A 15,820-nucleotide genomic window follows, 5' to 3' on the forward strand; every position below is an offset into this window, starting at 1 on the left:
GACCACCAGCTGTTGATCAGGCTGATAGAATAACAATCCAAGCTGGATACATTTACACTGGAGGGGCGGAAGGTTACTTAAACTGGAAGTACGCCTAACTACCTTTTTCACACATTTTTATTACATAGGTAGTACATCAGTTTCTGTTGGCAGTGAGTGTATTCATGACGCGTGGATACGGGTGTGATGAGATGTGGGTGAAGGTGCAGGCTTTTGTGAGATTATGGGCCATGGATCTCGGACCCTCTATGGGGCATGATCCCCCTAAAAAAATATTTTGTACATTATAAAGTTAAATTCATCAATCTGGTTCACTTTGAGACCAAAATAAAAAGCCTCTATGAAGAGCTTTACTCTCCTGTAAACAATCTGATGCTTCGTACATTTAGACTACTTTAATACTGTGCTTAAGTATAAATTTGAAGTGCTTGTACTTTACTTGAGTATGTTTATTAATTTAATTTCTACTCCACTACATTTCAGAGGGACATATTGTCCTTTTTAACACTTATTTAGACAATATTAGTTACTAATTAAGATACTTTGCAATAGAAAATGTAGATCAACTAATAAACAATAATAATTAGGCTATATACAACTTAATAAAAGATATATAAAGTAGTTAAAATGACCTCCACCTTTACCAGCTGTTGTTGCCAGTGCGATTAAGGTCTTAGGATTGGAGGCCGTCGGTAGCGCCAGTGAAATAGTGAAGCCAAAGGGCCATAGCTTGAATAGGCATTGGCCCGAGACACTGTATTTGAAAAGAAAAGCAAGTGCTACAGCGACATTACGAACTCAATAACAATCCACCTGTGCAAGGACATGGTCTCACTACAGACGCTACAGAAAGACCAATGATTAAAACACAAGATTCAAAGATACTCGAGCCAAACTGATATCCCAACATTACCCCAACAACACCAACGTTTATAGTTTGAAACAAAAGTTGTTGACATATCTAACTTTTCTTTTTACTGTGTTTCAGTTTGCACAATAAGAATTTGTGTACATTCTAAAACTGTTTCATGCATTCTGATTTCTTCATATATTGTAGATTTGTGTGAGGCCAATCAAACCCTATAGTAATTAAAGCCTTCTGTTTATACATGATGACTTTAGAATGTTCTTTTGTATTTGATGTACTCCTGACCGTAGAATAGGCCACCATAAACATACAAAAAGGCCCAGTCATGCAAAAAAAGTAATAATAATAATACTACATTAATGCATCATTATTATAATCCAATGATTACCATAAATATACTACTTGAAATCATCCATTCTGCATAATGAGTATACTTTTACTTTTGGTACTTTGAGTATATTTTCTCCTGAATGCAGGACTTTTAGTATTTTTACACCGTGCGCATCACTGGTAAGGAAATGTGCACGTACAGGGCCAGCCAGCCCGCCCACCCATTGAAAATATTTTCGGTTCATTGTAAAACTGTGGCGGAACAAAATGGACTTTGGTGACACAGTAATAATGGAACCGTCTGGTGTATTTTTAGCTTTATTTTCCTGTTGTCACTGAGAGCTCCCTCCCCCTCAGATGTCTTCCTAATGTCCTGCATTCAAGCCCATTCAAGTGCCTGTATCTCAGATGTATTTGGGCTGATGGGTACGCGGTGCAGCCTGTTACCTAAGCCTTAATTGAATTTGTCTTTGAGAGCTGCTAGTTCTGCCAAGCTGGCGCCACTCCCTGTGCTCTCCTCCTCATCCCGGCCTTCTGTTATTCCCATGGCTTTACTTATGATTTGATAACGGCATCAGCAGTCTGTCTGCAGAACACTTGAGTATTTTCACCCAGTGGTTCATCAAACATCCACATTGATAGAGGCTTGCAGTCCCATCGCTGCTTCAGTTTAAAGCGTAGTTGCACAGATGGCCTGCTTATGTGGTTGGTGGAGGTGGATTGTAATGTTTCCCACCGGGTTATAAAATGTGTTCTTGGGTTTCAAATTCACCACACCTGTCTCTCAAAATATACCTCTTGAGAAAAGACACGTGTCACTGAAAACATTAAATGCAAACTGAGCCCTTTTGAGTTTACAGCAGCCTGTGCAGTGTCAAAGTATTTTTTGATTAATGTTGGGACCCTTTGGGTTTTCTTCTTTTCTTTCACTTTTTATGCTGTAATCACTCCCTGAAGATCTCTGTTGTCCTCAGTAAGGTTTATTTTGTACTGTTCGGGTCGACCGTGGCTCACTGGGTTAAGAGGGTTGTCTGGTAACCGCAGGGTCAACGGTTCGGTCCTCGACTGGGACGTGTCGTAGTGTCCCTGAGCAAGACACTGAACCCCCGGCTCCCCGGGCGCCTATCATTGGCAGCCCACTGCTCCCTATATACAGGGATGGGTGAAATGCAGAGGTCAAATTTCGTGTAATGGTTTCTTTCTTTAGATCTTGGGTGGGTGTGTGCGGAGGGGAGGTGGGTTTAATTACACAATATCTAAATCACATGGACTTACACCTGAGCCACTTCTTTGTTGGAAAAGGAAAGTGTCATTGTCATGGGTCACAGTATGGATCATACATTTATTATATTATACTTCAACACAGAGCGTTTCATCTTCAGTTGGAGCCTCAGCAGCAGTTTTGTTCAGGCCACTTGAATGGCAGCATTATGTACTTCCTCTTTCTTTTGACATTGCTGAATTCTTGTATCACCCAGATGTGTCATGGAAATTCTGTCAAACCACTAGAAGCAAACACAAAATAAAAGCACAGACACTGATGTATTTGAAGATTATTGTGATTGTTATTAATCAATAATAGGAGACACTCTTTTACATTAGACAACCTGGCCTTTATGGATTTTAAAGAACATTAAAATTAATTTTCATTAGTTAACGCATATGAAGCTATCGCACCTTTCAATGGCTATCCACAAAAAACACATAAATATGTAGGACATATCATACCTTTCAAAACAAGTCCCGTTCAGAGACTGAGAAAAGCAGCCACTTTCTCAGTAAGTCTCCACCGCATCAATTGGTTGAGCTAACGAGGTTGTCAGCTGTGTGCCAGCCTGCCATAATCTGTCCGGGTTCCTGCCTGTTTTAACATTAGGGAGTGCACGGTCGAGAAATGGTCAGATGATGAGTATGAAGTCAACAGTAACTTTATGGCTGTTAATGCATCGTGTACACACACACACACACTTCATAAAGCGAAGGGGGTTCGTCCTTAAGTTAGCACCAACTCCGGCTCAGGCTCACATAAGGTGGGCTGACCTTTTAAAGGTGGACCAGCAAATTTCCTTTGAGTGATAAGTCGTGCCGCTGAGTTTTACTCCTCTTTAAAAAAAAATCATATTTCTTTCAACTGTTTAACTGAAGCGTTAATCAGTCAAAATTCTTTCGTAAATGGTTAATTATTTAACATCCCCAGCATCAACATTAAGATGCATTCATAATCTTAGCATCTCTGCGCGAACAAATGTGTTACCTCACCTGCAAGGCTAGTTCCCTTCCATCCCTCCATTGTTATTGTTGACGTTCTGTCTCTTTTCGGCTCGCTGTGTCTCAGCGTCCCACGGAGCAGACTGTAATGTAATCAAGATTTGCACGTAACATGAGGGTGAGTCACAGAACAGCTAAGTTGTTTCATTTCACAGCAGTCTTCTTTTCTTGGCATGGAGACAGAGAGGAAATAGGGATGAAAGATGAATATAAAGGAAGGCTACAGTGGGGGGCAGATGAACATTTATCTCTTCACCAAAGTAAAGCTTCATCAAATAACTCTTATTGCACTTGAGCACTGTGTTTAACCTCCTGTCATTGCCACAGGCTGCTTAGTGACTAATGTCAAACACTTCAGCGAATATATATTGAATAAGACATGCTCAGCCTTTCACATAGAGCTCAAGAATCAGGGAGAATGCCACATGAGTAGGTGTAGTTCCGCTGTCGCCAAAGCCCTCCTTTCAAACACCAACACTTTTATTTTCTCTGTGTACAGTTTATGTCCTCTCACTTTTATACATCTTCTTCTTCTTTCCTCCCCTGAGCGTAGAAAAGGTGTTGCCATGGCAACATTTGTGTCCTTTTACAGTCCACCTACACAATCCGGGTCAGTCAGTAATTTGGAGTTTGCCGCGCGAGTGTGAAGTGCAACTTGGAGAGCTGTACTGCAAACTAACATCAATTAGGAGCTTCGGCAAGAGCATACAGATGCATGATTAGCTCTTATGTACCAGCCGGCTTAGGGATGTACACAAATAAGAACAATGTGAGCAGATCATTTCCTCTCAGGAGACATAATAGTATCTAATTGTTTGCAGTAGATGTTTTTCTCCTTGTCCCTGTACAATATTCAGCGAGGTACGTCCTCGATAATTCATCAGTGACCATAATTGCTGTGCATTGCAGGATGAATTATGTACCATATAGTTATTTGCTACTCAAGATCCAGTATCAAGGCCTGGCGCCCGGGACGTCTTGAGCCTGAATAGCTGAAGTTGGGGTCGGTCTCAAAAATGCATTAAAAATGCCAAGAGAAGATATATTTATAATTGGTTTCTTTCTTTTTTTTCCATAAGACAAACCAACTGCTTTCATTTAGACCTCCACCCATTGCATACACGTCCTTTAAAAAAAACTACATTGTGACCCAATGAGCTACTGTATAATTACCTTTTTTTATTTTGTCAATGGCTGATTTTCGTAAAAATACACTTAGGACACTTAAAATCGAACTTATTTTGATTGAAGCCTCCTACCAACAACTGATACTACACAACCAAATGAATTCATTGGTACCAACCATGTAATGCGATGATGGATGAAAAGTTTTTTTATCAGAATGAGTGGAGGCAACAACAAAATAATGTCAACCTACAAAAAACTTTAAAGGCATAGTAAAAAAATAAACTTTTTATATATACAGTATATGCTGTATATACACGCATTTAGCAGTTGAAAAGACATCCTCAGACTTCCTCAGGAGTTGGCAGAGACCATAATAGAGCTACAAGTAGAATGAAGAGTGGAGTTACATTCATCAGGTTTAACAAACAACTTTAAATCAATAACTGCTGAGTATCTGCTGGATGTGTAACCAGGCAAATGTTTGCATACATACACGTTTGCTGTAGCTAAATTATAAGGGGATCACTTGTTGTGTTTACTACTTGTCGTACCTTCCACAAGTGGCCAACATAAATCAGTTAATTCAGATTTATCTCTGAAGTAACATAATCATCATTGCAAAGTTTGCCACAAAGACGGCTAATTTTACGTTGCAACCCAATTAGCAGTGTTTCTCAATCTTCTTCCAGTCATTGTTTTCTGGACCGTTCCCTACTGCATTTTAAGGATCACGCCATCATCTCATGACCTCTGCTTTCTGTCTCTCTGTCATCTGTCAGGTGGCGAGATGGGAGCATCGGACACGGACACTCTCCAGGCTCTTTGGTAGCCCCTACCTGGCCTGTTACTGCCTGGGCTTCGTCATCGTTCTGCTCAACGTGTACCGCAGTCACAGGTGAAGCGCACACTCTGCTGCTCATTCCGCTCAATTCATGTCATTTTATTTCCATCCAGATCAGCTCACTTTTGATCGAGCCCGTTTCTCTCTCAGTCGCCCTTCTTCTCATACATCTTCCTGTTCTGCTTCCGTGTCCTCTTCTGCTGCTCTTTTCTTCCTTCCTCCCCGTCCTAATGTGGGCCCACGGTTCTGGATGTGCCGGTGTCACCCCCACGCCTGCCATCGCACAGCACCCAGTGGAAGTACACGCTCCCACAACTCCCGCTGTGGATCACAATGGTCACACAGCACCCTCTACAAAACCTCGCATAGACAGTATGCCAGTGCCAGAAGAATTTTTTCTTTTCACATTTCTTTTCCTCTCTCTGTTGCCGGGCAACAACACTTTTGGAACAAGCTGCTTCGAAGCGATAAATTGTCTCGCCAGTTTTCTCTCGTGTCTCTGAAGAGAATGTTTATCAACACACAGAAACACGCAACATGAGAAACTAAAAATAGTAGCCGCACATAGCAATTAATTTGTTCAGATGTACTCTTTTAAACACATTGTAAAGCATTTGAAATGCTTTTATATGCACGATTGCAATGTAATGACAGAGAAAATTCCAATAATTGCGTGTAAAATGTAGTGAGAGAAAGTTAGAGGGAAGAGAAAGATGCACCATCAGTAAGGATGGTGAGGGCACTGAGCCTTGAGCACCTGCGAGCATTCCAGCTGTGCTGGCACGGTGCAAATGGTTTTCCACAGGACAGCGTAGCCTGCCGGGTTGCACAGACGGCAGTAAGAGACTTTTATTCTGCAGCTCTTCATCCAACAGGTCACCGTTACATATGTTACCCTTCCCTCCCATTGCCATTCATTTTCCATAGATGGTGTTACGTGACCCACATGTCGTCCACAGGTCGGGCATGACACTCTCTCAGTCAAATCATCCGCAGAAGAGATTAACAACTGTGTTCGACTGACGTCTGGTTCCTCGAAAGCCGAAAGCGCAAGTCTGTGTGGGCAGTAGTGGCGTTTAAGGTTAGAAAGGATACAGTAGATCTGTGTTGGGCTTCCTGGCACCACCGATGATGACGTGCCCATGAGCAAGGCCCCTACTCCCAAACTGCTCCAGTGCTGCAGTGGCCAGCAGCAGATCGGACTGTGGTGGATGTTATGTTATGTAACTCGTGATCAGGGCATTCCTGCTAAAGAGAAGCTTTCTCCCTCTTTGGATACAGCAAAGCTGAGCTTTAAAGAAAAGTTTAGCACAGTGGATCACGTCAGCAAGGTGGTCTCCTGCCCTGAAGTCGCATTGGAAACACGCAGTTTCTCAAAACGGCACACCTACAGCGGTTCTCTGGAAAAAAACACGATTGCTGTTTGCAATCTCAACAGACGAACAGACCAGCGCACTAATTACCTTACAGCCTCATTGTTGTGCTGCCTAATTGTCTACCTAATTGACTTACGTATACATCGACTGATTCACTGGCCTGCTGATTAGCTGACTGACAGCCCCTTCTTTTTATAGCTCCACTGGATTTATAGGCTGCTGGACAGACATGCAGGGGATACAGAGAGCGCATTGTTATCTGCTAAGCAGACAACAGTGATGCTCTGCGCCGATTACGTTCAATAAGAATGCAACCTTTAGGGAAAGCTCCAAGGGCGTTTTTTTTCATTAACTGCGTGTGTTTAATTGACATTCTTGCTATTAATGAGATGGGAGAATTGGGATTTAAACATTTAAAGTAATTAATTTATCAAATGCAAAAATGTTACACGTCTACTCCTCCTGTGTTTAGGTTCAGGAAATATTAAAAGCTAAAAAAAAGAATATCCCACAACTCATTTAGAAATATCTTTTAATGTTTGGAAACTACGAGCACAACAGGCATGCCAGCTGCTCACGTGCCAGGAAAGCAAACTAGATGTAAGTGTAATCAGGTTAAATCATACCTAGATGCAATATGGAGGTGAGATGCATATTAATGCACGGTGTATATGGAAATACACACATGCGTTGTGGCAGAGGTGCCAGTGTGGTTGTAGTAAACTGCTGCTCCACATTTTTTCATCATTGATATAGGAGAAGGAAGAAAGCATCACAGGTGCAAAGATAATGTTCGCTGCTCAAGTAGAAGTCGTGCTATGTAGCTTTTTCAGAGTTGAATTGGAGACAGAAGGACAAGAGCAGGAAATCGGGTGGAGGATGGAGCAGCCGTCGCCATGACACATTACATTTTGGTCCTTTTTGTAACATTAATATCAACGTGCAAATGAGGATTTGAAGCTGAAATGATAGAAACAACCCCGATAGAACCCTCCCCTCCCTGAATTTGCACCACTATACGATAAAACCATGCAGTTATGTAAAAAAATAAATAAAAAAGCATTAAAAACTAATTTGCTGGATTACGAAAGAATGCATACAGAAATGTATGCAATTCTGAAAAAAAAAATCACTTCGGCAAAAAAGTGGAATCTATGGTCTCAATTAGTCAGAATGGGGCATTAATGTTGGAGCTACAATGTGGGGATCCTGCTGGTAACACAGGCGTGTTTTTACATTAATGATATTGCATTCTTGCATATTGTATTGCTGACTAAATGTTTAGGCTCTGTAGATCACGTGCTTTGACACATGGTCCAGCATTAATATTTAGCGTTTTAAGCTGTAAATGTGTCCCCTGTACACCGAGAGTGGATATTTACTTAACTGTGCCAATCAGAAGACTATAGAAAACATGGATTTATTATCTGAAATAGAGCTTGGCAATATGAAACAATATATAAAACAATTTTATATATAGTTTGCCACACGTCGGCCCCCACTTAAGACATATTTGGAGTGCAGCCATTCTGTTGTCATGAAAGCAAAGTTCACACTACATGAGTGACTGGCAACAGGGATCACGCACTGCTAGATCCTTCACCAGGAGGATTCCCGATGAGGTCTCCGTCCTACGTGTTGTCGCTAAAACACGCGATAACTGAAACCGGCGTAGCGCCGTCGTGCTTGTAGAATTTGTGGTTGGTACACGTGTTCACAAGTCTTTACTATTATCCCCTGAGTAGATCAGTCACCGTGCTACGTGTTATGTCCATCGATGTAAACATCAAACACCCATCACCGAATCCCATCATCAGTGGGGACAGCAGTTTGCACTCATTTCAATATGTTAGGATAGTTTTTAAGAGCATATCCTTTAATGCAGTGTGTTTCCACTTCTTTCAAACTATACAGCGGTGTTGAAACAAGGCCGAGACGGTTATCTGCCACCACCACAGTTAAGTAGTGCTATTCTGAACTGCCAAACAGAACGGAAATCACTCTGTAAATGCGCCAGAGTTTGAATCAATTATTACATCTTAATGCAAATCCAACACTCTGTAAGTACCTTCTTGAAAATGCTTTTACTTGAAGACCACACTTGCGCAACGCACGACCCTCAAATCACTCAACCATCGTCAGTGCAGGCTACATTTGAGTGTGACATCAGAGAGTTAAAAGCACTCTCGCTAACAAGTGACTCACACACGCACAGTCGATGCGTTAGAAGGTATTGGGGGAGTCGAAAGTCGAGAAATATATACAAATGAAGTGCTTGATCGTGTCTGCAGTGATGGATGCTTTTGGTGACTACCAGGTTAGTTTAATGCATTGAGACGTACTTCCTGTTTGTTATTTAGATGAAGCAGTGTACGTTGGCTCTGAGGTATAAAACCAAACAAAGGTGGGCGGCATGAGTGAAATTCTCCTGGTGACCCTAAAGAACAAAATAAAAATGTGACTCTACCCTCTAATATTGTTAAACAGTTTGCGAACAATCAGTCTTCACCGATTACTCCCCTGTCGATTCCATGCAATGATGTCATGGTACTGCAGAGTCTGTTTATCCCGTAGTGATGGTGTTCATGCCTGATGAAACACGGAGAGATGTCTTTGCACTCTGACGGCCCATGATTGACGATTTCATAATAAAGTTTGAAGTTGGATCTCACAAACTTCAATAACGCAGAGGTTAATTCTCATTTTGTTTTCACTGTATTAATCTTTTTGACATCATATTCCTGTCGGGCGTTTTCTGTCAGGCTGGAGGGAACATTATTTTTTACACAACCAGTCATTAGATGATGAAGTATCCGCCCGGCTGACCTTATGTTTTAAGCCAAGCTAGCAGCGTGGCTTTACGGTGGGTTAGTCAACCACTTATGTCCGGACCGACATATCTCAGCAACTATTGGAAGTAGTTGTACAGTCATTTTGACATTGGTCATTTGAACAGTCATTGTCCCCAGAAGATTAACCCTAATGATCCCCTGATTTTTCCTCGACAGCTTTTGGATTGATTGCCATGAAATTGAATTCAGACATCCAGGTTGTAGTAACTTCCGTGATCCCTTCGTTTTTCATTTCTTGGCATCATCAGGTCAAAATTGTATTTTGTCCGAATCTTTTGGTTCGTGACCAAATATCTGCGAGGTGTATGACCCTGTAGGATAGTGACCGTTGGTAAACATTAAAGGAGCTATATTCGACATTCAGAGCTTTAATATCGCAGCTAACAACTGCTGTAGAGATATGGTGGAGTAATGGCGTCCTGAGCAGAGAATGAAGCCTGTGTGTGTGTTGAAATCCAAGCTTCTCTGTTATTTTTTTTTTGTTAGCCGGGCCGGCCGCATTGGCCTGTTAGTGCAAGTGAGTCCCTCTAGCTAGCTAACCACCACCGCTCTGCGCTGCACTCATACGGCAGATACCGCTGGTAACCCTGTCCCACTTCCACGGGTTGCTGTTGTGGTAAAGCCCACCGTCCGGCTCCCCACCAGGTTAACACTGTTAGCCTTGTCTGCACTGGTGGTGCCATGGTTTGCAATGTTAGCGCTGTTAGCTTCTAGCTGAAGAGCCATGCTCAGGTAATCCTGGCTCAGGCTCTGAATCATCTGAGTGCCGTATAATGCCCCTTTAAACCTTCAAATTATCAACATGTTAGCTAGAGTGTGTACAGTAATACCCTGCATGAATAAAAGTGGTTGTTATTTTATTTTTTTTGTCTGCAGTATGACGGTGGCAATGAAGTCCCAGGCCAAGTGGGAGGTGATGGACAGGACAGATGTTTTCTACGCTGGCGTAGCTCTCATGGTGCTGGGCACTGTGCTGGTGGTTGGCAGCTTCCTGGCTCTGGGATTCACTGGAACCTTCCTTGGTGGGTAACAAATAAAGTGTCAATTATTAAAGGGGCAGTCCACTGATTTTACATGTCAACATATTTGTTTTTAGTCACTGGAGGTAGTATTCACTTTGTTAAAACAGTTGTTTAATGACATCTAGAGTAATCCCAGCTGTGAGGACTTGAAAGATAATTGCACCATGGGAAGTGTCGGATCTAGTGTTGGAGCTTGACCCACACTTGGGACTTAAAGTCAATACATCTCGGCCTCTGCTGCTTACATTTCTTATGTATACTTGTATACTTTCTTATGCCAGTTAAAGTACCTTTCTTGAAAAGGTACTTTTTGTTTTTGTTTACAGTCAGCTCCTTACTAAGAGGGATGGGATCCTACATTAATAACATTTTCTTTGATCAAAGATAGAACAGTTTTAGTTATTTTACTTGAGAGAATCTTTAGAGAAATGTTATATATGTAGCCCAATATCACAAATCCCAAATTTGCAGATTTGTTTTGTTTAGATTTAGATTTAGATTAGATTTGTTTTCTACATCAACCGACATCTGTTGTCCTTGGACCGTTACATTGGATAAGAACCCCACAAACATAAACACAAACAAACTAGAGGCTACAGCCTGTGGGTGTGTGTTTGTAATTAGATTGTTCTTATTTACTCCGTTTTAAGCCCCTCGCAGTGACCTGGTGATTCAAACTGATGGCACAGGGTTAGAAAGAAAGATCCAAGCACAATCAAATCACACCGACAGTGTTTACGTATTAGCCAGCCGGCCCAGGGTGTAAACTCCGATCACGCACTACCGATCACAGACCCACTTCTCCAACCTCTAGGCTACCGCTGTGCTTTCACTACTCTTCAGCAAATCCAGGTTGCCATTGTTTGCAACCACAATGAAACAGTGATGCAGGAACATTGGGAAAAATGTGTTATGCTTGGCTTTCAAATGAATTGAATTGGAAAAGCCAATAGTTGCTTTGAGATCAAAAATGAGGTTAGCGTATTGTTATGCTAGTTTTCTATTGCAAACCAAACCCATTTGTTTATATAGTCTCTTATATTCTCCCCCACCTGTGGTGCTTAAATGAGCATACATAGTAAAAATTGTTATACAACTTGGGCAATACCAGCCTTCCTTTGAACAGGGCCAGCAGCACCCCATGCGTAATTCAGTTTTGTGTGTGTGTGTGTGTGTGTGTGTGTGTGTGTGTGTGTGTGTGTGTGTGTGTGTGTGTGTGTGTGTGTGTGTGTGTGTGTGTGTGTGTGTGTGTGTGTGTGTGTGTGTGTGTGTGAGGGAGGCATAAGCGAAGTATTAAAATGTCTGTGTGTTTGTGTACACACAATAGCCGGGGAACGTTATTACATAGCAATAGTAGGTTTCCCAGGTTTCAGAGGGTACAGTGAGCGGGTGTCCTGCTGTAGTTCAGCTGCCCCCAATGTTTGCACAAGAAGCCACACATTTGTTTTAAATCAGTATACAGTACATATGTGATTGTTTTGACTTGGTTCGGCTAATTTCGCACTCTGCTGCAGCAAACTGCATTATGCTTTGGGTGGCCAGTTATGGCTGCATGCTCAAACTTTCTCAAAAACACCTTTTGTTTCATGTTTTATAGTCCCGGTAGCGGCTGCTGCTGGTGAACACACAGCTCAGCGCATCGCCGACCCCCATCTGCATTGATCACAATGAGAGCTAATCTGTTGTGTGAGACATGCGAGTGAGAAACACCGACTCAGAGGCCTAATCATGTTTCCTCTTTCAAAAAAGAAAAACATTATTATAATGTATATTTCCTCACACAAAAAAGTTAATATGTTAATATTTTCTGGCTGGTGCAGTAATCAAACTTTGACTCCAGAGTTTTCACACGAGGTCATGTCCATGTGGTCCTCGTGTTGACATCGGTAGCAGCCAGTGAGACGGAGCGGCAGCCAGACGGTGCAGCAATAACAAGGCCGCGTGCTGCCAAAGTCCTGTTCCCTGGCACTGGATCCTCAGTCTGACTTCAGGGTCTGCTGCTTTTGTCAGAAACATGTCGGAAATGATCGCAGCGTGACAAGTGGCCCAACATCATGAGTTAGAAATGAGACATCGAGGTTGTAACTAAGGCAACAGTGTGCTCCTCTCCACCAGGTTCAGGAATAATTCCCTGTTCATCTGTGTTTCTTGATCAACCGGCACCTGGAGGCAAATTAACGACCAATGCACCTCTAGAGAGGTTTCCTGATAACCGGCAAGTGTCTGCTGGGATTGGCATCAGCCTAATGCGTCACGGGACTGGAGAAGCCAGTAAAAAGTGACAGGTTTTAGTCATGAAATGGTGTGTTTTTGTCAAATATCATCTCAACCTGTTACAGCATTAACCCACTGTGAATGTGTCTGTTATGGTTTTCCAGGTGATTACTTTGGCATCCTGATGGATGAGAAGGTGACAGGCTTTCCCTTCAACATCACGGAGAACCCGATGTACTGGGGCAGCACTGCCAACTACCTCGGCCTGGCACTTATGTAAGTGTGTGTGTGTGTGTGTGTGTGTGTGTGTGTGAGTGAGACTGGAAATGAGTAGAGGTCACTTCCTACAACTGTATCTGAGGTCAACAAGAGCGTGATTTGAATTTTATGTCTAATACTTCACAACAATTTATCTCCACCAGGTTTGTCATTAACCATAACCGAAAGTTGAACTAAAGGAAAGTGTCTTGCCGCCTGCTGACGTGCGTCATGAAGTGCGGTCATGCAGAATGGCATTGATACTGAGCTGCGACCTGCAAATAGAAGAGAATGTTGTTTTCTGCAAGATGCAAATCACTTCTCTCTCTTTTAAAAAGGTGGGGAGGTTAAAACTTTTACGCGTGTCTCTATGACAACTGTGACCAAATCTCTCGGAGCCTGGCGTGCGTAGTTGCTATGCAAGCGCTCCAGGGCTGTCGAGCAAGCTATTAGGCTCCCATTTTTCCTCGCACGGATTCCAATGCTAAATTATACCTTCTCTATAGTCCCTTTTGTTGTGACCGTTTTGCCTCACTTTCTCTCTGCACTTTCAGCCGTGTGTCCTCTGCACTGCAAGTGATCGAACCAGGAAATTGCCTCATTTCACTACCTCCTCTTCTGTCTGTTTCTCTCCCTCACCGCCGCTTTCCTCCGTCTTTCTCTACCCCTCTATCGTTCAGTCGAGATACAAGCAGCAGCCACGGCCTCAGACGTTCCTGCTGTCTTCCGTCGTAATCACTCGGGTTTGATGAAAAACATCCCAATTGGTATTTTTTTTTGCAGTTTTAAATGAAGTCACAAGTTTGGGAGCATTTTGTCTTCCCTGTAACTTATAATGACGGGATGAGGGTGGTGGACAACAGCGTTACGGTATGTAGGCGTTGTTTAACAAGAAAGACATACGACAACGGCGATACATCGGACATGTCCACACATATGAAGCGCCACCATTCTGGTCTGTCAGTGACGGGGGCCAAGTCACAACAACGACAACAACTTATCATCGCGGCTTTTAAGTTTGTGATAGAATCAGGCCGGGTTAAAGCTATTACAACATCTATTGGGGTCTTTATTGCTGCAGACATGAGGCCATTCTCCGTTGTGGAAAACAAAGGATTTTCAAAATCAGGTTGAAGTGCTCTGCTTTCCTTCTTTTTTGTTGTTTTTTCACTCTGTTGATGCCGTAGACACTGGCTGTTTTTTTCTTTTAATATTGATCGAAGGAAGAGGGTATCAACAGACCTCATGTTGCTTAAACTTATTTTTATTTATTTATTTCATTTTGATTCAAATTGGACACCTTAAATATTTTTTTTGTCTCCTCCCCTTTTCTTTGCTGATCCGAACCGTGACTCAAAAACCGCGATCAGAACCGAACCGTGAGTTTTGTGATCCATTGCACCACTAGTTGTCACGTTGGAGTTACTTCATCCGTGTTGACTTCAAACCGTTCTCATCAATATTCTTCATACTAACAATAGATCGCTTGTATGTGAAAGGGCTTGCTCCTAATCAGAAACCCACAGAGAGGTATCATCTGACTAGGCAGTCCCCCTGAGCTCTGCGGAGCTTTGTAACATCTTTCAGCTCCTTGTTGTTGGAGAAATCTGTGGTCATGCTAAGGACGTCAAATACCATGAGATAGCCTCAGAGGTTTGAGTTTGTGGAGTATTAAAATTCAAAAAAACATTTTGATTTCAACTGTATTAACTGGAGACTCTCGGCCGAATGCTGGTTGCTCGTATCGTGATGGCAGAACGGAACAGAATGTAGGTGTTCTCATAAAAACTAAATACATACTCATCTGTGTTTCTTAGCCACGCCAACCATTTACCTCAGTTACTCAGGACAACCACAGACACATTTGGCTGAAAGTCACCAGTTAACATGGGCACTCATTAAACCGAAACACCTGAAACAGTCGTGATCCTGTCGGAATTCTGTTGAACTTGAGTCCGCTGTTGGAATATCAATTGTAACACCGATCACGCAACAAGCAGACTTTTTGATGCTGTTTTTAATTCAATGTTTGAAGCTTGCTTACTTGTCTGAATGGGTGGGGCCAAATGGTTCGTTCATAAGCAAAAAATAAACAATCTTTCGAGTGGCTGGTACATTTTTAACATTCACAAGCCATAAAACTTGCATATGCTACCATGTAACTACGTGTTATAGAAAAGGAATATTCCAGGCACGCTATAAAACCTTCAACCCCACAAACACATTCTGTCTGTATCCTGTAGCATCGGTAAAAAAAACAAAAAGATATTATGGAGGAAAATAGACAACTGATAAAAATATCCTTTTTCTTCTCGCCTTGAATGAGATGCAGTTTTTTATTCTGTTAAAAAAGAAACATTGAAATTACAGGAATATTGTGAAACACTGCTCAATACCACACAGAGACCCGCTAATCACAGTATTCCATATGTGGAGCTATTCCATATTCAAACACCGGGGGAAAAAATATATTTTGCACTTTTCTTCCTCTCATTTTTTTTCTTTGTGTAGAATAAAAAACGGGAAGAAAAAGAAATGGATGTGCTTCACTGTGACTGTGAGAGTAACTCTCACGCACACAATGAACACAGTCCTTGCAGCTACAACTGAAGGACATGAGGTGGGGGGGGAGGGGAAAAGAAAAAACTCCTCACTCACTCCCT

At 42.2% G+C, this 15,820-nt stretch overlaps 1 protein-coding gene and 1 long non-coding RNA gene across 4 annotated transcripts in view; one reads left to right on the forward strand and one right to left on the reverse strand.

Annotated features, from left to right (window-relative positions):
• The window catches only part of pemt (phosphatidylethanolamine N-methyltransferase), a 42,478-nt gene that overhangs the window by 18,403 nt on the left and 8,255 nt on the right, over positions 1 to 15,820 (forward strand). For 2 of the 3 annotated variants that reach the window (XM_076093186.1, XM_076093188.1), the window contains exons 3-5: positions 5,374 to 5,489; positions 10,540 to 10,685; positions 13,064 to 13,175. In XM_076093186.1, the coding sequence (XP_075949301.1) occupies positions 5,374 to 5,489; positions 10,540 to 10,685; positions 13,064 to 13,175 (374 nt within the window). Of the gene's footprint in view, positions 1 to 5,373; positions 5,490 to 10,539; positions 10,686 to 12,782; positions 12,986 to 13,063; positions 13,176 to 15,820 lie in introns of those variants that run through there. The other variant, XM_076093187.1, reaches the window with a different exon arrangement.
• Positions 891 to 12,114, reverse strand: LOC142951562 (uncharacterized). Its single transcript, XR_012954582.1, has 3 exons — positions 3,458 to 12,114; positions 2,927 to 3,059; positions 891 to 2,703 (listed from the first exon to the last, which is right to left on the reverse strand). It is a non-coding gene; the product is annotated as an uncharacterized LOC142951562 (long non-coding RNA).

The sequence above is a fragment of the Anarhichas minor genome, unplaced genomic scaffold, assembly GCF_050575085.1.
Source record: "Anarhichas minor isolate MPS153535 unplaced genomic scaffold, ASM5057508v1 ptg000017l, whole genome shotgun sequence".
Classification (NCBI taxonomy): Eukaryota; Metazoa; Chordata; class Actinopteri; order Perciformes; family Anarhichadidae; genus Anarhichas; species Anarhichas minor.